This window comes from Suncus etruscus, chromosome 18 (assembly GCF_024139225.1).
Source record: "Suncus etruscus isolate mSunEtr1 chromosome 18, mSunEtr1.pri.cur, whole genome shotgun sequence".
NCBI lineage: Eukaryota > Metazoa > Chordata > Mammalia > Eulipotyphla > Soricidae > Suncus > Suncus etruscus.
The window spans coordinates 17,365,590-17,387,203 of record NC_064865.1 but is presented as its reverse complement, the minus strand read 5'-3'; the positions used below and the strand labels follow the sequence as shown (position 1 = coordinate 17,387,203).

General features: G+C 44.1%; 1 protein-coding gene across 1 annotated transcript in view; it reads right to left on the bottom strand.

Moving 5' to 3' along the window:
* Positions 1-8,200: 8,200 nt before the first annotated feature.
* The window catches only part of LOC125995734 (26S proteasome non-ATPase regulatory subunit 4-like), a 36,553-nt gene continuing 23,139 nt past the window's right edge, over positions 8,201-21,614 (bottom strand). Inside the window, 3 exon segments of the mRNA XM_049764739.1 lie at positions 8,201-8,233; positions 8,236-8,986; positions 8,988-9,241. Coding sequence (XP_049620696.1) covers positions 8,201-8,233; positions 8,236-8,986; positions 8,988-9,241 — 1,038 coding nt within the window.

Genomic DNA, 21,614 nt, shown 5'->3' with positions numbered 1-21,614 from the left:
ACCTTGTAGCAATTTCAGATCAGATCCCAGCTCTAGTCACAAGGTCTTAAAAAAATCTCTCTCACTATCCCTCTCTAGTTTTTCCCCCCACCTCCTTTCCCAATTCTTTCTGCAGAACCTTTTTATCTGTGAAAAAATCAAAACTATAAGTCAATATTTCCATGTGACCTCAATGGGAATAAGAACCAGCAATTCATAACTTGCTTCCTAATTTGAATCCTAGGTTTTACTCTTTTACTTTGTCTGCCTTGGAACCCAAAATATTCACAAGTAACTAGAAAAGATAAATAAAAGACTATAGTCTTGACTACTCCAAGAGGACTCAGTTCCATCTTATTTAATCAAAATTCAAAAACCTCTAGGACCTTCAATTCCTAAACTGGGAAGTTGTTTTTGAAAGCAGCTTAGTCCCAACCCTCATCTACTTCTGAAAGACACAGAACTGTTCTGGGAGTTGACACATAGCTCTGTTGTGGGCTGCCTGAATGATGGATGTCTCACATCCACTCTGCCCACTATGACCTCAAACCCCGCTTACTCAAATGAAGCCTCCTATTCTTACATAAGAAGCTGGTCAAAGATCAACCAACAGAATAATTTCTTCATACTGGGAAAGAAGAATCTGTTTGTTTTTGACCGGGGGGCGCCCCAACCCACAGTTCCACAAAGTCAATATGATCCATGATGAAAAGTTGAGAACACTATGAGTGACTGAAGATGAAAGAGAGAAAACAAATGATTTCCCTTGCAAACAGCATACATAGACCAGAGATGGCACAATGGGAGGACTAATTTCCCATGACAGTCACCTGACTGCTGAAGATTAGAAGGATAAAAAAGCGGGGCCAGGCGGTGGCGCTAGAGGTAAGGTGCCTGCCTTGCCTATGCTAGCCTAGGATGGACCGCGGTTCAATCCCCCGGTGTCCCATATGGCCCCCCAAGCCAGGAGCGACTTCTGAGCGCATAGCCAGGAGTAACCCCTGAGTGTCACCGGGTGTGGCCCAAAAACCAAAAAAAAAAAAAAAAAAAAAAAAAGAAGGATAAAAAAGCTACGCTTCTTCTGGAGTAATCTTTGACAATGGGGTGGGATAGGAGTGTCAACTTGGAAATCTGTAGAATTCATCATTGCCGTCTAGGGTGGGAGGGCATACCACATTCTCTGCCTCCTACTCCTATGGCCCACAGACCCTCTATGTCTAGTAAGAGCAGAGAAACTGGTATGAACATTTGGTTAAACATAGGGTGGTTGGGCTAGCAAAGCTTTGCATGCAGAATGCCTTGGTGTGACCCCCATGGCACCACTTTATTCCTCAGTACTACCCAGGAGAACTCCCTGAGCAACAAGTTAAGAGTAGTCCCTCCCTGAGCACTGACAGATGTGGCCCCACCCACAGTTTTCTTGTTAGTGCAGGGAAGTAAATATGAGAAAAACCTCTGCAGGAAATGTGGTTATGGGAAATACAACGATGGGGTGTCATAAGAACTATGATCAAGCACAGCATTAGTCAGGGCCATAGAGTGTATAGGGTGTCACTTCACTCCAGAACCACAGATTCATGCAGTGATTCTTCAAAGTGTCTTGGAAGACTGGAAACCTTGCCTTCCACTGGCCTAACTTAGAGACCTTTAGACATCATCAGAGGACAGTAACCCACTCTGGATAAGCGCACCCTGGCTCTAGTGAAATCATCACTTTTTTTCTTGTTCTCAAAGGGAAAAAGTCTCTCTCTGGAGCAGGGATCTCATTGACCCATCCGGCTACCAAGTGTGTTTTTGCTGTGTTACTGGAGAACTCACTTCATGTCCTGCCCAGTTCCCATCCCCTCAAATCCTAGGGTTTACTTCTGAGACCCTGGTTTTGTCACAACTGCTCAGAGGTACCCCTGGCTATGAACTATGGTGAAGAGGGTGCTGGTCTGTCCCAGGCAACTGACCAAGTCACCAAGCTCAAGGGTCAGATGGCACCTCTCCCTGCCATCTCCTGCACCTCTCCTGAATATTCATCCTGAGCCTGTGTCCCAGGCTTCAGGGACATCAGACAACATGTACAGAGCTTCTTCCAGGCAAGTCCCATACACTGACTTACTTACCTCTCATGGAACCTTTTAGAGCTGAGCTCCCTGAACCCATTTTGCACAGGAGAACAAACAGAGGCTGGAGCATGTGTGTGACCAAGGTCACTAGAAGCTTTAGAATTGAAGTTTGAAGCTGCTGCCTCAGAAAAGACCCCTGTGAAGTCAGAGAACAGCCCCAGATCATGGTCCATAGCTCTGACCACATGTGTTTATTGTCTTTTTTTTTTAACTTTTTTAGGCCACACCCAGTTCAGGGATTACTCCTGGCTCTGTGCTCAAAAATCACTTCTGACAAGCTCAGAGGACCATATGGGATGCTGGGGATTGAACCCAGGTTGGCTGCATACAAGGCAAAAGCCCTCCCCGCTGTGCTATTATTCTAGTCCCTTTATTGCCTTTTTAACGAGCTTGACATAATGTTTTATGTTTTACTTTTTGTCAAAAAATAACTATTGAAAAATCCATGACAATTATGACATAAAATGCAGTGTTGAAAACAGTAACAAGGGGCCAGTGAGATGGTACTAGAGGTAAGATGTCTGCCTTGCAAGCACTAGCCAAGGAAGGACCATGGTTCGATCCCCCGACGTCCCATATGGTCCCCCCAAGCCAGGGGCAATTTCTGAGCACTTAGCCAGGAGTAACCCCTGAGCATCAAATGGGTATGCCCCCCCAAAAAAAAAAAAACAGTAACAAATGCAAAGGCCCTGGGACATTTGGCTGCTGCCTTGTCAAAGGCCCAGGGACCATACCAGTTTCTCAGGTTAGCACAAAACCCTAGAATTTCAGCAGTACATGGACTTGGAGGTCAAACAGAGCATGTCATGGCTCTCCAAAGTCCCTTGACAGCCAATGTTAAAGGTCTGTGTTCTGATCAATCCTGGTTCACTGCCCACCTAGACCCTCTCCTGTCTAGGTCAAACTTGCCAGTGCAAAATTAATTTCCACTTGCATTTATGCTTCAGAACTTGGAATGCCCCAGTCTCCCCTGTGTGTGTGTGGAGGGGCAGAACAGAGCCTCTTCTCGTCCCCATTCTCCATGATTTCCATATGGATCCTTGTCCTGTTCGTTTCACCATGAACTCACCTGCACAACTCAACCCCTGAAATGCACAGCCCAAGGCATTAGAACCAACAGCTCGTGCATGGCAAACAGTTAAAGTTGCTCTCTTCTTGGAATCAACGATCAAACTTTCCTTAGTGTCTGAACACAGTTGGGGAAAAAGCACTGAACACAGATCAGGGTCCTGCAAAAGAGGATCACCCTCCTCTCCCCCAGTACTACACTAGCATGAGCAATGAGTTCTTCAGGCCCCCATAAAAACCCTATCCATTTTATATATTTTGCAGTTTGATGCCAGGAACTATGGTGAATAGATATCCTTGAAGTTTTCAAAGATGGTTCCTGAACATTGTAAACAAATAAGTAATCAGTGAGGTCAGCGTCCACCCCAAAGGCAGTTACAGCTTCTTTCTCCTTGTGCCTGGAAGACGCTCCCAATCCTTTAGTAAGATGATGTCAGCTTTCCCTGGAAAAGAAAAAAATCCTCTTGGTTGGAGAACAGCTATAGTCAGAAAAAGTCCTGTGGCTACAAGCACAAATGTTCCATTTCCTCCCTGAAAGCCTTTCCCTTTTTCTCAGAAATAGTCTAATTTCCTGTACTGTCCCATTAGCCCAAGTCTGAGCACATCCAATGTTCTCAAACATCATCTTCCTAAAATTATTAAATAGTCCAAGCATTGAAAATGTTAATAATTCATGTATGAGAATGCGTGTGCTGGCAATGTGTCCTGATATCTAGGATGGAAAAAAAAAGTTATTCCTGGCAGAGAGACTGTGTATCCGAGGGCAGTGAAAGGAGGTGGGGATGAACGTGAGGTTTGGATGTTTGACTAAGTTGGGGCTCTGAGAGGAACAGTCTGGGAACAGAGAGTTTATAAAATTAGACTCAGAGCTCCAGGACTTCTGTTTGGTTGGTTGGTTTGGGGGCCACACCTGGCAGAACTTAGGGTTTATTCCTGGCTCTGCACTCAGAAATCATTCCCAGTGGGGTATAAGGGGACCATCTAGGATGGCAGAGATCAACCTCACGTCAGCCACCCTCAGCACAAAGCTTTACCCATTGTACAATTACACCAGCCCCAAAGGAATATTGTAACTTGAGTTCACAGTTTCCAGGGGCACTAAAGCAGAATTCTGGTCAGCTATGAGTCATGTCTGTTGCATGGATAAGCCCCCCCCCCCCCCCGCCATGCAGTCGAAACCTGTTTCTAGCATTTCCAGAAACTCCTTGCATTTTCTTCTAGAGCTGATTAAATGTTGACCCTCTAAATGACCCAGATGGGGCAGAGAGATAATACAACAGCTATAGCATTTGCCTTGGCATCCAGCTGACCCCACTTCAAATCCTGGCACTGCATATGGTCCCCCCCCCACCAACCCTACCAGAACTGATCCCTGAGCCCAAAGCCAGGAATAAGACTTGAGCACTGCTGTATGGGGGAGAATAGGGGAACCATGATATAGAGCTGGGATCCCAGGAAATAAGTACATTTTAGTACTCATCTAGCACTTGAGCCTCCAGCACTGCTAGGTGTGGTTCTAGGAACTCTCTACATGACCCAACAGCCTTGACTCCTCAGGATGCTGTCCTCTGGTCTTTGTGTTGACTCTCCAGCCCAGTTGGCTAAGAATCACCTTTAGGGTCTCCAGATAAATGACCAAGATGGACAAGGGCCCCCCAGGGCATTATCCCCTTCTTCCTGAGTAGAATCCAGTTCTCAATTGGCATTATCCATTCTCTCAAGCTACCAAAGGAGATGCAGAGTAGTTGTGAGCTCTGTGGGGTCTGAGCAGCAAGGCCAGGTGGGGGTCAGAAAATGCTATGGGCAGGGCCACCCACAGGTGGCTGGAACCAAAGTTCACTTAGGAGTACAAAGCCTGTATGGTGAAATAACAGAGATGGGTGCTATCATTAACCACTGCTGCCACCAACCACCACTGTCACCAACCAGCAGTCACCAGCTCTCGGTATCTTTCCACCAGAAGATGGTCTCTTTTATTTCAGCCTTTAATGAGGAGGGCAGGACTCTAGGGCTCCCCAAAAACCTAATCTAAAGCACACCTAATGTGACAGGACACTTTTCTGCACCTCAGATGCCACTCACCCAGCAGTGAGAGAAAGATGAAGGGCAACGAGAAGCCCCTGGCTGAAACTCTTCAGGCAGACTTGCCTGTGAGCTGATCCCAGGCAAAGTCCCCTACTCTTTGTATAAATGATGCTGGTGAAGTCAGATTCCAAGATGTAGAAGTCACTGTTGAGGTTGGATCCCAGGTAAGTAGAGTATTCACCAAAAAGCATCCATCAGCTACTTTGGGAGAGTAACTCCATTTATTGTAGATAGAAAATAGATATTTACATTAAGGAGAGTAAGGTGTAGACTCTGTGTCAACCAATCGGGTAGGATGTGAGAAATTACAACAGTATGTTTTTCTGTGTTTAGGGAAAGCAGGATGTGTGCTCTGGATATTAAAACAGGGTGTGTTCTTTGTGTAAGGATGTATGTGAGTAGCTACACCTCTGGTACTAGAAGTCATGCCAGGGCTGTCCCAGGTCCCTGCCTAGGTTCAATGAAGTGGGGTGCTGACATCTTCCTGCCTTCCTCCCTGGACTAGAGAGCCCAAAGTTTCTTGGCCCTGAAGCCTAGTCCTCAGGATAAGAATGGATTTTCTATTCGCACATCTTGAGGAGAAGAGAGAAAGGGAAAAGTCAGCAAGGGGGTCCTCCAGTCTCTGAGACCCTCCTTCTATATGGCAAGGCCCTGGGGACTGGATGACACCCCTCCTCCCACAGACCCAGAGTTCATGCTGCTTCCAGAACCTTCAATGCCTGTGCAACCTAACAAGCCATTTAACTTCTCTAAGATTCCGTTTCCTCTTTTGAAATAAGAAATTTGTTTTGTTGGATGGAGAGGGTGAGAGTGTAAAGGTGCCACACCAGGTGGTGCTCAGGGGCTATTTCTGGCTCTTCTCTGTTCTCAAGAGTAATCCTAGTGGTGCAAATGGGTCCTATGTGGTGTTAGGCTTCAAGTGGCTTAGCTTCTTTACTATCTCTCTGGCACCAGAAAAGTGGCTTTAGTCATTTTGCAGGGTTGTTTGCAAAGATATAGATGAGAAAAATATACATTGTCCACATTGTACCCCAAGTGAACAAACACTGCCCACTCTTAGCACTCGCTGGGGGCACAAAAAATCGGGGGGGGGGGCAGAGAGATAGCATGGAGGTAAGGCGTTTGCCTTTCATGCAGAAGGACGGTGGTTTAAATCCCGGCATCCCACAGGGGTGTGCCTGCCAGGGGTGATTTCTGAGCATAGAGCCAGGTGTAAGCCCTGAGCACTGCCAAGTGTGACCCAAAATCCAAAAACCAATAAAATAAAATAAATATATATATATATGGTCGGCATCTTTGAGTCCCGGGAACTAGGAAGGCAAGTCCTTCTCCCAGTGCTGTGCCACAGGTTGGCATGGGATACAGATCAAAGTTTGTGCTTAGGAGTCAACGGTGGCCCCAGCCAGAGAACTTCATACCTTCTCTCAGCACCAAGGCAGTTCCTGCCCGAGCCACACCCAATTTAGACTGTTGCTTGGTGTTTTTCTTCCTGAAACTAAAAACAGCAAACCCCTGCTAAGCCTGACTTACTTTCCAGAGCGTCTGTCTGACTTGTGTTCATTCCACACCATATTTCCATGTGCTTGGCATAAATCATTCTTCCCTTCTCTGCCTTTTTTCAGAGTTTTGGGCACTCAATAGAGCCTTGGAACTCCAAGTGGCTGATGATTCATGTCAATGAGCCTTCACTCGATGCCCTCATGAATCACATCCTTTCTCTTGACAGTGCCTGCTCCCTGTCACAGGAGGCCAGGCCCATGCACATCACATCATGGGGTCCCTCACTCAGTCTGTTACAAGGGAATCAGGCAGCCAAAGAACTTTGCACAGTGGAGCTAAAAAAATGTGATTTCTTCTCTGAAACAAAGCTGATTGGTGGGTTTTATTCTAGAACACTCACCATCTCTCCCGACTTCTTTGAGAAAATTTCTGTTCATCGCTTCTCCCCATTTTTTGCTGGGGTGGGGCTGCATAATTTTTTCTTATTAAGTTCTACCAGTGCCTTATATATCTTATATATATTAACCATATGAATGGGCCATGGGTAAATAACTTAGATCCAATGAGTATTGGATAAATAATTGTCAAATATATACCGGGTAAATAATTGGCTAATAACTTAGATTAGATGGATATTGGATAACATATTTCTCCTAGTCTGTGGATAGTCTTTGTATCATGGTCATAATTTCCTTTGAGCTATAGAAGGTTCTTAATTTAATGTAGTCCCATTTGTTTATCTTTGTTTCCACTTGCTGGAGGAGGGGGTCAGTGGTGTTTCATCTGTGAAGTTGTCTTTAGCTTAATTGGCATGGCAAGTTCTGCCTACATTTTCCTCTATGAATTTTCCCAACTTCTTGTTCACTATCCATCCTTCCATTCTAAGCCATTTCAGGTATCAGTAATCCCAAACAATTTTGTTGAAGCCTTGGATGGAAGAAATATACTTAAAGGTAGAGAGCTACAGTGTATGAAGAAGAAATTCTCTTTAACAAAACCAGTTTTTACCCATCCTTGTATTTATTACCTTCTGGTGCCAAAGACAAGAGAAGAATTACCCTATCCAGCACATGTTCAGTCCCATACATCTCCTGCACAGATATTACGATGTTTCAATGTCTTCAACATTGCAAGAAGGCCAAGGTGGCTGAAAAACAGTCCAAGAATGTCTTTGTCACCAGCTCAGCACTATATACCATTCTCTCATTTAATGACCTATGATTCTAAGGTTCTGTCCATGAATGATGTTCTACAGTTCTATGTAAGAATGGTTATACAAAGCTTCATTCTAAGAAGGTTTTTAGGACCAGATCCCTATTTTTTTGAGGCAACAAGAGGAGGCAGCAGAATTGCCTATATTTATTAGGTGGCCAAAGTCACTGGTACCATGTCTAGCCTGATACAAGCAGCCTCCAAAAGACTCTGGGCTGGATCATGCTCCTCTTCCTCCAGTCTCACTTCTTGTCCTCCTCCTCATCCTTCTTGTCATCTTGGTGACCTGGGGTGTTTGCAAGACCAGGGAGCCCATGACATTTCGAATGGCCTCATTGTTGAGGTCCACACCAGGCAGGTTCTCCAGGACACATTGAAGGAATTCTGGGTCCTGCATCACGTCATAATCATCATCCTCCTTGGCTGGCTCAGATGTGTCGATGGCTAAACTGGCTTCCATGTCAGCTGACTTGGCCTGACCAAACTCTGGACCCCGTAGCGACATCTGCATGACATAAGCAATTTGTTCCTCCTCAGACATGTTGCCCATGTCAGAGAGGCCAGCACGGCCAAACTCCTGCTGGCTGTTGGTCATCTTCAGTAGTGCATCATCAGAGTCTTCTGCCCCGAATGTAGGAATCCCAGTCTCCACTGCCGAGGATGCAGCTGCCTGCTGTGCCTCCTTCTCCTGCCACTGCCATTGCTCTTCCATGGAAACGCGAAGGGCCAGGGTTAGCTCTGGATCTATGCTGGGATCTACTCCAAATTCAAAGTCACTGGCATCAAGACCCAGCATGACACCGCCTTCACCAGCCAACATGGATGAACTGATATGGGCGTCAGCCAGGCTGGGCCCTGGGGAAACCATGACCAGATGCGAGCCTGTTGCATCTTTGCCATTCAAAGTATTCACAAAGGCCGTCAGCTTCTCTGTGTTCACCTCCTCTTCCCCAAAACTGATCATCTCGACATTTACTTTCTCCTCCTTGAGATGCTTGGCGAGTTTCACCAGATTCTTCTCAGTGTCGGCTCCCCACAAAGGCAGTAATACATATCTTGTGATTCTTGCCCTGGCAGTGCTTCAGGGCCAGGTGGGCCACTTGGATGCCTGTGCAAAAGGTGATCTTGCCCTTTGGCTGGACCTTGTGCAATGTGGACAGGATGGGGCTGGTGTCAGGGATGAGTGTGGTGAGCACCTCACAATCATTGGCCAGTGTGATGAGGCCCATGTTGTTGCTAAGGGTCTTAAAGTGACAGATGATGTTGAAGGCATCCTGCTGGGCCTGAACTCATGAGCTTGGTTTTGAATCCCTCCCCTATTTGCTAGGGAGATGGTAGGAATTGAACAGCAGTCACTTGCCCAATGAAATCCCTTTCTACATCTCTGGCAAAGTTCATGTAATTTCCTTGGGTGAAAGCTACTGATCTGATTACCTGAATTTTGCTTCTGAATAGCATATATTGTTAAAGGTATGGCTAGTGAGAGCAGAAAGGAATAATTGTAATTCCAACAGGAAGCAGAGAGGGGATCATTGAAAGTTACACCATTTCTAAAAACATGTAGAAATCTCATGACATCTTCTTTTGCCCTAATGGGATGTAATATAGACTGACAATATTCATTAGCATTATCAAAGGCTAAGGTTTTTGTCAGAGTTTCTGAACTTTTGTCTCTTGATCACTTCTGTTAATTTATGCAGAAAAGCTTCAGAGGACTCTGTAGGTCCCTGAATAATGTTAGTATAACTACCCTCATATTCCGTTTCTGAGTCAACTTTTTCCCAAGCCTTCAAAGCAAGTTCCCTGACCAATCTCAAAACAGCATAGGGTAATCCTGCCTGCTTATTTACTTCTGTGAATTCCCCTTCTCCTATTAGCATCTCATAAGACAATGTGATTCCTGCAACCATCCTTCCAGATTTATCTAAGCTATTAATATTTTCCTTTGCACCTTCAGACATCCATATCTGCCACTGTAAAAACTTGAATGCATTTAAACAGATTTTGCTACAGTTTTAAAGTCCAATCCAATTCTCACCAACACTCCAGGTACCAAGGAATTCAACACAAAATGGAGAAAGAAGACCATAGTCTGAGCAGGCTTTTTTAAACTGACCGAGATAATCCATATTTAAACCATCATAGGTTGAGAATCAATTTTTTATGAAATAAATTTGATTTTGATTCTGTATTAGTGTCAATTTCCTTAAGGAGTGGCCATCGTTATTATTTTCCCAATAGGGAGAATTTGTTTCTGATTCTGTTTTAGTGCCTATTTCTCTAAGAACTAGTTGTGATTGGAAATTGTTTTCCTGGTGGGAAAGACTTAATTCTGATTCCGTATTAATGCCAATCTCTCTAACAAATATCCGTTATGGGAGAAGTGGATCCATTCCACAAGAGCTACAGTAAGGGGGGTTTGGGTGATATGGATGATAATCTTACAAATCCGCCTCTCATTCAGTTCCAGATAGGACCATATTAGTTTTGTTTAGGAAGCCAAAATTATACAGTGAAACATCTAGAAGTTCTTCTGGCCTAGAGCCAGTAGGTGACGACAAGCTAAAATTGTCTGGTAAAGCTACTAGAGGCTCTTCTGGCCTATCATAAGCAGAGGACGACAGAACACCAACCTCAGGGTTTGGGGCTTGACCAGGTTTATTAACTGGAAAAACTTTTATATTTTTAGGTTTTCTAGGCCTTTCAGGAACCATTGAAAGCACTTCATAATTTTTGTGATAAATCAGAGTATTCAACTCACATTTTCTGCATCTCACGATGCTTATGAACTAACAAAATAAGTTTAACCAAGATCAAAGCCTCCATTGTATAAATTATCACATGATATGTTCTATCTTGACTTTTGGAAGAAAGCAGGTAGCAATTTACCTAAGGAAAAGCAGGGTCCTTAATCACAAATCAAACCCCTTTCATAATTTAAAACAAAGGTACAAGCTTTAAAAACACAGGCCAGTGAAATCCATTAAAGTAACTACCAGGTTAAAATCTCACCGGTCATCAGCTAAGTCCCAGTTCCAGCACCATCTGTTAAATCAGGCCTCAAGTTCCAAAGATAGAATGCTGGAGAGACATGAGTCACAAAGCAAACCTCATTGTGATGTGTACCAGTCACTATGGCATTAGATGATACCTCATTGCTATTTTGATTTGCATCTCCCTGATGATTAGTGATTTGGAGCATTTTTTTCATGTGTCTTTGGGCCATCTACATTTCTTCTTTGAAAAAAATGTCTGCTCACTTTTTCTCCTCATTTTTGGTTGCGGTTAGATGTTTTTTCTTGTTAAATTCTGCCAGTACCTTGTATATATTGGATTTTAGCCCCTTATCTGATGGGTATTGTGTGAACAGTTTCTCCCATTCTGTGGGTGTCCTTTGTATCCTAGTCACTGTTTCCTTTGAGGTGCAGAAGCTTCTCAGTTTAATGTAGTCCCATTTGTTTATCTCTGCTTCCACTTGTTTGTGCTTCAGGGTTACATAGGCTTGGCTGATATAAAGATGAGGTTAGGTAAACGTTATAAGCTGGAGGTGGCCTAAGCCTCTCATAGTAGGAGGGAGTCTGTCCAATCCCTTTCCAGGAACTTTTCTCAATGCTGAGAGCAGGGCCCAAGCTGCAGAGAGGCTGGTACAGATCTAAAAATTCCTAGAGGGCCATTTGCAGCCCCCATTTTGTGGCCCTGCCCTAGAGGAATCTTTTTTAGTTTTGTTTTGTTTTAGCTGTTTGGGTCACACCCTCCAATGTTCAAGGCTCACTACTGACTTTGCACTCAAGGATCACCCCGACTTTGCCTCCTGCGGCCCCCAGGTAAATTAGTTTAAGACCCCTGTACAATATCTGATTTCCTAGGCCAATCTGCCTCTATAGTCTCCCTGTTTAGCAGAGTACTTGTAACAGTACCAACTAATTATTACTAGAACTGCTTCTATCATTAACCCCTTTCAACTCTTTCCCTAGAAGAGGGCTCTGGGGTACCCTTGCTAATTTATAAGATTTCCTGTCTGCATGAGGAGTAATCCCCACTATAGAAAGAAAATTATTCTGCCTGTATTTATGCACCCAACATAGTGCTATTAAACATAAAAGATATTGAAGGAGTTAAGAAAAAAAGCAAATGTCTTTCAAACTTACAGAACAACCTTGAAACTATTTGGCTAATGTATACAGGACTTTCTACAATAAGATTTCCTATAATTTCTATAGGTCAAATGTCTAAGAGCATTGTAACATGAGATTAGAGCCTCTAAGCTCCTTTTCCATAGAATTCTTGATACAAGAACAATAGATCATTTCTTTTTTTTAATAAATTTTTTTAATTTTTTTATTTTGAATTATGAGAACAAAAGATGCAAAGAAAGAGGACAAGGTAAAGTTACAGTGGAAGGACAATCACCCATAACATAATTCTCAGAAGAAGTCCCCTTGCTGATATCTTAACTTTGAACTTTCAGCCAAAGAACGTTAAGATAAATAAAACAGAATCCATGTACAATTACTTTGTCCCTCAAGTCCCCAGATTGTAGCACATTATAATATTTCTTAACAGTACACAAGGCAATCTAAAGCCATAAAATTTACGTAACTCCTTAAACATTAGAGGCATAGTATTTTTTACATTTCCATGTACATGTATATTAGCTTAAGTTAACCTCAAATTTTAAGTGGGTGCATTTAACCTCAAATTTTAAGTGGGTGCATTTTAAGGATTAGAGTCAAAGGAGCACAGTAAAAATGGTGTTAGAGTGGCAATTGTTGTTTGCATAGGCCCATCACAATATGAGAGGCATGGAAAGAAATAACCTTGGCCTAAATACAAAGAGATCCTACCCCTGAAGTTTCCTGGTATAAGACCAACTCTAGGCTTCAGGCAAGTTATCGTCCGATCCAAGACATTGTCCGTAGTGCCAACACACTTTTCACGCAGTCTCTGTCATTGGTATCATGTTTCTGTATTAAAGATTCTGGAATCTGCATATCCTAAATTGAAGTCATGATGTGGAGTGTCTTCTTGTTTCACCTCACCATGAAAGGGCAATGCAGGAAGCCCAGTCCTGTAAGCAGGTCGTTGTTAAGTCTTCTCATTGTTAAGGGAAGTCTCTTTTCAGCAGGACGATGTCTGAGCAGTGGTAGGGTCTTCTGTGGTAGAGGATTGCTTCCAGGTGATGTTATAGACAAACCTCACAATTAAGGGGCAATACAGCAAGCCCTGTCCAGTAAGAAGGTCATTATTTTTGTTAAGTCTTCTTAGTGTTAAGGGAAGTCTTTTTTGAGTAGATCGATGTCAGAGCAGCTGTAGGGTCTTCCCTGGTAGAGGAATGCCTCGAGGTGATGTTATATACAACCTTGGATGTTTTGTAGATGTCTTCTCTAGATCAGGGGTGAATGGAGAATGCCCATTCTTCTGAGGCCTATACCAGATCTTTATGTCAATGTTCAGGGTGTAAGGTCTCATTGCACTACAAGATTTGTGTGTTCCCATCTCTACTACATAAGAACTTATTGGTATGTATAGTATTTTCCCATTTTAGTGTGCCTAAGCAAACAAGAAATAAAGCCACGTGGTGCTATCAGATATATGGGGGCGTAAGAACATTTCCAACAATACCCATGACTTGGTTCAAACATAAGCATTAAACTGAGGGATTCTTTCACACCAAATTTTATATTGAGCAGTTCACAAAGAGAAGATAAAAAACATGGGGGGGGGATTGTCACTGTATAAGAAAATATTCAGCAAAAGTTATAGCCATCAAAGAAAACACCCATAAAATGTTGAAGAGACGTAAGTGTCCTTTTTATGCCTTTTAAAATAGTTGGGTGGGTGTTAACTCCAGGGCACCACTTTGATCTGTGACTTAGGACTCTACAGTACTTAAGTTAGAAAGGGTAAATGAGGAGTAATGATGATAGGAGTTAAGGAAGTTAAAGAGAAATATGATCTTATGAAGGGGTATGCAAAGGGCAGAGTACAAAATGGACATTCTGCATACATAAAAACATAATTCAATGATAGTGAGTACTATTAATGTTTCTTGTGCGCGAGGGGGCGAAAGCCCCTGCGCGATTTTGAAAATATAGACTGGACAGAGATTACCAGTGACTTCAAAAAGCTGGGAGGCCAGAAGTTCAGGACCCCACCCAGACCCTCCCTAAGGAGCTGAATGGATAATGTGGGAAAGCCTAAGGTACCTTCAAGCTCCACCAAGGGGCCCAACTCACCGGCTTGCCCAGGCATGTGGCCCTGGAAGCCCTGGAGATCTGGAGCAAGGCGGTAGAAGGGTGCTGGGGTTACCCAAGTCCCGCACCCCCACTAGGCCCGGTTAAGAAGGCCTCCGGCATGGCGGTGGCCTGCCAAACCCCCTCCTGCTAGACTCCCGGCTCCCAGGAAAGAGAGATCCTTCAAGAAGCTGAGAGGCCAGAAGTTCAAGGCCCCACCCAGACCCTCCCTAAGGAGCTGAATGGATAATGGGGGAAAGCCTAGGGTACCTTCAGGTTCCACCAAGGGGCCCAACTCACCGGCTTGCCCAGGCATGTGGCCCTGGAAGCCCTGGAGATCTGGAGCAAGGCGGTAGAAGGGTGCTGGGGTTACCCAAGTCCCGCACCCCCACTAGGCCCGGTTAAGAAGGCCTACGGCATGGCAGTGGCCTGCCAAACCCCCTCCTGCTAGACTCCCGGCTCCCAGGAAGGAGAGCAATAGATCATTTCTTTTTGTTTTTTTTTTTTTTTTTTTTTTTTTTTTTTTTTTTTTGGGTTTTTGGGTCACACCCGGCGTTGCTCAGGGGTGACTCCTGGCTGTCTGCTCAGAAATAGCTCCTGGCAGGCACGGGGGACCATATGGGACACCGGGATTCGAACCAACCACCTTTGGTCCTGGGTCGGCTGTTTGCAAGGCAAACACCGCTGTGCTATCTCTCCGGGCCCAATAGATCATTTCTAACCTGCTCTTCTCTTTTCATCCTCTGACTGAGTGGTCCTGTCACTCTCGCTGTAACCGTTATTCAGCCCAGCACCCAGCTCAAAGCTTGGATAGGGCTGTATTTGGCTCCATGCTCCAGCCTCCTTCTATTTGAAAACAAATTGTTAAAAATTCTTACACCTGGGGCCGAGAGATAGCATGGAGATAAGGCATTTGCCTTTCATGCAGAAGGTCGGTGGTTCAAATCCCGGGATCCCATATGGTCCCCTGAGCCTGCCAGGAGTGATTTCTGAGTGTAGAGCCAGGAGTAACACCTGAGCACTGCCGGGTATGACCCAAAAAACAAAAACAAAAAAAGATTCTTACACCTATAATAGGACCAACTTGTCCTTTTTGTTTGTTTGTTTTGTTTTTGTTTTTGGGTCATACCTGGCAACGCTTAAAGGTTACTCCTGGCTCTACACCCATAAATCGCTCCTGGCAGGCTCAGGGGACCATATGGGATCCCGGGATTTGAACCACCGACCTTCTGCATGAAAGGCAAACGCCCTACCTCCATGCTATCTCTCCAGCCCCTCAACTTGTCCTTTATAGTATTTTTTAAAGACCTTTTAATCAGTTCTATAGATTTGACAATGAAGTATCATTACATTTAGAAACGTTTCACTCACAAAATTAACAACATTGTTTACAAAAGTTAGCCTCAATAACTTGCAACATTTTCTGCCAATTCTCATTCTTAAAACATCTGAAGTCAGAGAAATTTTCTCCAGTAAAAATTTTTTAAAAAACCAATTTTTTTCTTGCTTTCAGTGATAACTTTGCTCATAAGTGTTACCAGCAATATAAATCAAAAACAACTAAAACTGCCCCTTTTTATGTAGCCCACATGGCTTGAATTTTAAAATGGCCAGAGTTTTCCTTTCTGATAGACTGTAGTTTACAGATAATTCTTTAATTCCCAAAGCTGAGGAATTCCTGAGGGTGGATGATAAAAAATAGAGGGCTCACGGCCTTGGATTGTTCTAGCTTCTTCTCTGGAGGATTTTAACTCCTTCAAGTCTGAATTTCCAAAATCTGCCTATGCCCAATGTCTTAATAATTTCTTTTTACTACCAGAGCACCCCTTTGCTGGTCTCATCAGCAAAATTGGTGTCATCTAACTCTTCTCCTGCTCTTTTCCAGCTAACTCCCACAGTTGGAAGGGGCTTGGCTGGCACCCCACCTTTGGCCCTTGTCCGCTGACTGCCCCATCCAGTCCAGACACCTGGCTCCATGCCAGCTCTTCCACTGCCACATTCTTTTTTTGTTTTTAGAGAGAATTTATTTATTTTTATATGATTTTTATTTTAATCATAGTGGCTTACATATCATTCTCAGTAATATTTTAGGTACATATTAACATTGAGTCAGGGGAATTCCCACCACCGAATTGTCCTCCCTCCACCCCTGTTCCCATCCTGCCTCCCATAACCTCCACCCTCACCCCCGGGGCTGCTAGAATGACTGGTCCCCTCTGTGCCTAGCTTACTACTTAGTGATCTTACAGCTGTTTGGTCATGGTATCTCCATTATATCCCCCTCTAATTGAGAGGCGGGGCTAGATAGTTAAAGTTATGTGATTTTGTTTGAAGAAGAAAAAAGTAATAAGATGGGGTAAAAATAAAATATGCCAAAAATGGGTGGAGTCCTTCTAGAGGCTCTCATCCTTTGGGAGACGGAGGGGGAAAAGAAGGTGAAACACCACAACAGTATAAAAGGAAGTATCGAATAAAATATCCAGTGAGCACTACAGCAATAAAGATAGGCACCACATACTTGCCATGGTCCTGATATAAAAAAACATGACAGGGGCCCGGAGAGATAGCACAGTGGTGTTTGCCTTGCAAGCAGCCGATCCAGGATCAAAGGTGGTTGGTTCGAATCCCGGTGTCCCATATGGTCCCCCGTGCCTGCCAGGAGCTATTTCTGAGCAGACAGCCAGGAGTAACCCCTGAGCACCGCCGGGTGTGGCCCAAAAACCAAAAAAAAAAAAAAAAAAAAAAATGACAGAGCACAAAACGGAAGAAGAGAAAAGAAGAAAGAAAAAATAATAAATAATTGAAAATGGAGATAACCAGTTCAATATCCACACCAATTCAAAGAAATCGACTAAAACTAGATAGATTAAAAAAAAAAGATTATTTTGTGCACAAGGACCAAGACCACCAACACAGAAGACAGATTAAAATGACACTAAGGGAACAGAACTTCTAGAATCACAAAGAAAGACTTCACCATAAGTTCCATCCTTGACCTGTGCAGAGACTGAGATGTCTAGATACAGAGACCTGACTTTACCATCCACGATGGCGCAGAAGTCTCCCATACACCACAAAATCATCAACGGGAGAGAAAATGAACTAGAAAAAGACCCTATAGTTAATCCCATGACAATATACTCCAAGGATGGAGAAACCCTGCATCTCTTAGGCCAAGGGAATTCTTTTCGAATGACCCCACTGCCACATTCTTATAGAACTCTTCACAGTCTTGCAGTTTGCTTAGGGAGAGGAGAAGGGAGTGTAGACTTGGGCTTTTTCTTTGAGGCAGCAGGTTTGAAGATGGCACTTGTGCCCAGTGGCTTTTCTGCCCACACCCCCCAACTCAGCGGCTCTCCTACCCACACCCTGCCCTCAGTTTGCCACACATAGGCAGACAACTTTATTTGATCTTCCTCTGCCTCCCCCCAAAAATGACAGAAAAGTAGCTGAGATTGGTCAGAAAGTCCAGACTTTCTCCAGGACAAATTTAAGACATGACAGTCGCTTGAGAATTGTCTAGAGTTTACAGCCCCTCCCTTGTCACACTTTGGCCTGTCTGTCTTTAGGAGAGAATTAACACTAGGTTTGCAAATCAAGCCAAAACACACACACAATTTTTGTTGAACTTAAACCAAATTCCAGATGAACATAGAACACAGACTGACAGAGATAAAACAAACCTTAACAGACAAATACAAATAAAAGGATAGATAGAAATTGACCAACAAAACTAATCCATCCCTGGAATTCCCATCAGGGGCCCCAGAGTACCCATGGGGGATTTACGGGGAATTTAGAATGTCTTCCAAACTTCCAGCAAGTGATTTACTACTCATCTGCAAGTCTTTTGCTGGCTCTTAGAATAACAGCCAGGCTTTTAATCACATATGGCCCCAGAATACCCATCAGAGACTTACAGCTGCCCTGGAATACCCAAGAGGGACTTACTGCTGACTCCAGAATACCCATCAGGGATCTACAGATTTTGCTAGAGACTTTCTCCCTCCTGTTTGTTGTCCTCCCATCCTTGGAGATCAGGATCCCAGATAAACCTTCAAATGTTAGGTCCGAAATTGAGATCCATCCTATAAAGGCCACAGGAGTCAAACTTGCCTGACAGCCCACTAAGTTTACCAACGCACACAGCCCACCCTTCTAACAGAAAAGCGTTCCTGCTTGGTAAAACATTTCCATCTAACCTGAATGGCTCATCTTTCTCAATCCTTGTTTCTTTTTTTTTTTGGGGGGGGGGAGCACACCTGGGAGTACTCAGGGCTTATTCCTGGCTCTGCACCCAGAAATTAGTCCTAGCAGGTACAGGTAACATATAGGATGCCAGGAATCCAACCTTGGTTGGCCACACACAAGGCACTACCACTGTGCTATAGCTCCAGCACTTAGTTCTTATTTCTTAATACACCCATTCAGATTCTCCAAATGGAGCTGATAAAAAGGGCTAAGATGTAAAGCCCCATGACCAGCCTGGCACTGAAATATCCATGAAAGGCTCCAGCTATGTGGTGGCAAGAGAGATGAGATGGACACTGTGAGGCTGGTGTCTTAGGAGGCCAGGAAAACGGTGAGATGGGAGGAGGCAGGAAACAAGGAGTGTCCAAAAGAAGGTGCTGGAAGGAACAGAGGATCCAGCAGGTTCCCATGGTGAGAGATGCAAGTGTGAAGGAGACCTCATACCTAGATGTGGAGGGTGGTGGGGTAGGGTACAGGGTGATTTGGAAACAGAATGGGAATGTTTAGGGATACTTCTTCCTTCTCCATTGTAACATCCCCAGTGATCTTCTCAATAGAAAAAGCTGACCTTAACTGTCACCTGATAAACGGGGCCATCTTGGCCCTAATCATAGCTGATAATCTGTGATTTGCTCATTCTCCAAGCCCCAAGTGTCACCCCTTTTGAAAAGCCTTTAAAGCTCTCAAGAAAAATTACAGCCATTGTTTTTTCTCCCTCTCATAATCTGTGCATTTAAATACTATCATTGCTTACAGCTTCCTACTGCAAACAACATGCAATCAATTTCCTTGAAAATAGTGGTGGGTTGGAGCCATATGACAGTGGATAGGGACGCATGTGGCTCATACAGTATCAATTCCCAGTGTAGAATCAAATAATTAAACAATGGAGCTGGATGGAGATGGATGGAGGTGGATTTCTCTCTGCCACCCCAGGCCACGTGGCTCTGCAACCCCCATTCAGCCGGTGGGTCCCAGGTTAGGTGAATGGCGGAATCAGACTCATCCAGAGACAGGCATCAGGAAACATAACCTTTCAAGCATTCAGCCATTCTTAGCTAGCCCTGCATCTTAACTCCTTTCAGCCATCTCCCTTTGACCTCCATGCTGGTCAAAGACCAAAAGAGGCAAAAACCCAAAAGCCAGAGAGCCCAGCAGGGCAGACCCCTAATTCCCTGGCTCAAAGGCTTATCTACCTTTTCCAAGACCCCTCCCAGGAATGGGCGAGGTCTTGCAGGTAGATCACACATAATATCTGGTTCCCAAGACCCCTCCCAGAAATGGGTGGGTCTCAGGTAGCTACACCTAAATTCAGGGTGGAGTTACACCCAGCACCTCACATAGTCCCTCGAACCCTACTAGGAGTAACGCACCAGGAGTACTGTCTCGGGGTGGAGAGGCACTCTCCAAAAAAGGACTATAAAATGCCAAATCCTGAAGGAAAAGCTCAGATTTACTCCTCTCTGTAGCCAGGGTTGCATCTCAAAGACACTAATTCAGATCAAAAAACTGGGGAGGTTTAATTGGAACCAAAGTTGTGTCCTCAGGGGAAATATTTTTCCAAATGCAGAGTAGTAATGAAGATGGAATAAAACTCATCTCCAGGGCTCCATTTGCTAAATTTACTCCGGAGATTCTGTCTCAATTGAACCAGATGTTGCCCTGGAGATATGGCCCCAAATTCTAGGTCCTACTGTGGATATTTATTGGGCTCTACTGCTGGAAACTGTGAAAAAAACAGATTCCAAAGCAAGACAGATGTATATTTAATATGCAGCTTTAGTCAAAGAATCGATCACCAATCAGCCCCAGGAATCTAGGCAAATTCTGCCCCATTCTGATTCTGGATTCCAGGTTCCAGTGGTAAAAGTTACATGGTATTATGTGTGGTACAGAAGAGACAATCAGGCAGGGGCTAAATGATGTCTGGTAATGAATCAACATTTTCATATAGATTCTTTCCATTCAATTACATCTCTTCCAATTATGATGATCCTTTGTATATTTGCAAAGCTTATTTTTTCTTTCCCTCCCCAAAAAAAATTTCCTCTGGCTGACATCAGTTAAACCTCTTAATGAGGGCCGGGAGAGACAGCACAGCGGCGTTTGCCTTGCAAGCAGCCGATCCAGGACCAAAGGTGGTTGGTTCGAATCCTGGTGTCCCATATGGTCCCCCGTGCCTGTCAGGAGCTATTTCTGAGCAGACAGCCAGGAGTAACCCCTGAGCACCGCCGGGTGTGGCCAAAAAACAAAAAACAAAAAAACAATAAAACATCTTAATGACTGAGAAAACAAGCAGATAATGTTTTGTTGATAGATTTTCTAGATTGTGAATGGTATTTCATGAATGAAATTGAAAACAGAGAAAGGCTTGGGGGCCGGGCGGTGGCGCTGGAGGTAAGGTGCCTGCCTTACCTGCGCTAGCCTAGGAGATGGACCGCGGTTCGATCCCCCGGCGTCCCATATGGTCCCCCAAGCCAGGAGCGACTTCTGAGCGCATAGCCAGGAGTAACCCCTGAGCGTCACCGGGTGTGGCCCAAAAACCAAAAAAAAAAAAAAAAAAAAAAAAAAAAAAAAAGAAAACAGAGAAAGGCTAAATACGCAGCCAAACATAGATGCCTTGTATGTGTTCACCTTCACTTCCAACTCATGCACTTGTGCCTGCTAGCCAGGTGGCCATGCAGGTGTGTAGGAAGCTGAGAAGAAGAAGCAATTAAAGCCAAATCTGCTCATGGTGTGAGGAGAGAATTAAATCTGTAAAATATGCAACACAGTAATAAACGCATAGTGAAGCGTGTGCATAAAAAATGAAAGTAAAAACAGAGAGACTCAGAAAACGCAGAGACAGAAAAGAGACATGAGTGACTACTGCAAAGGAAGTGCATGACTGATACTGATAAGGAAGTGATGTACTAACTAGAGCATGATAGAGGGAGGTGCTGGGGCCAGAGAGATAGCATGGAGGTAGGGCATTTGCCTTACATGCAGAAGGACAGTGGTTCAAATCTCAGCATTCCATATAGTTCCCCGAGCAGCCAGGAGCGATTTCTGTGTGTAGAGCCAGGAGTAACCCATAAGTGCTGCCGGGTGTGACCCAAAAACAAACAAAAAAAAAAAAGATAGGGAAAGATAGGAGCAGTTACCTATTTCAGTGGTTTCTATGGGCATAAGC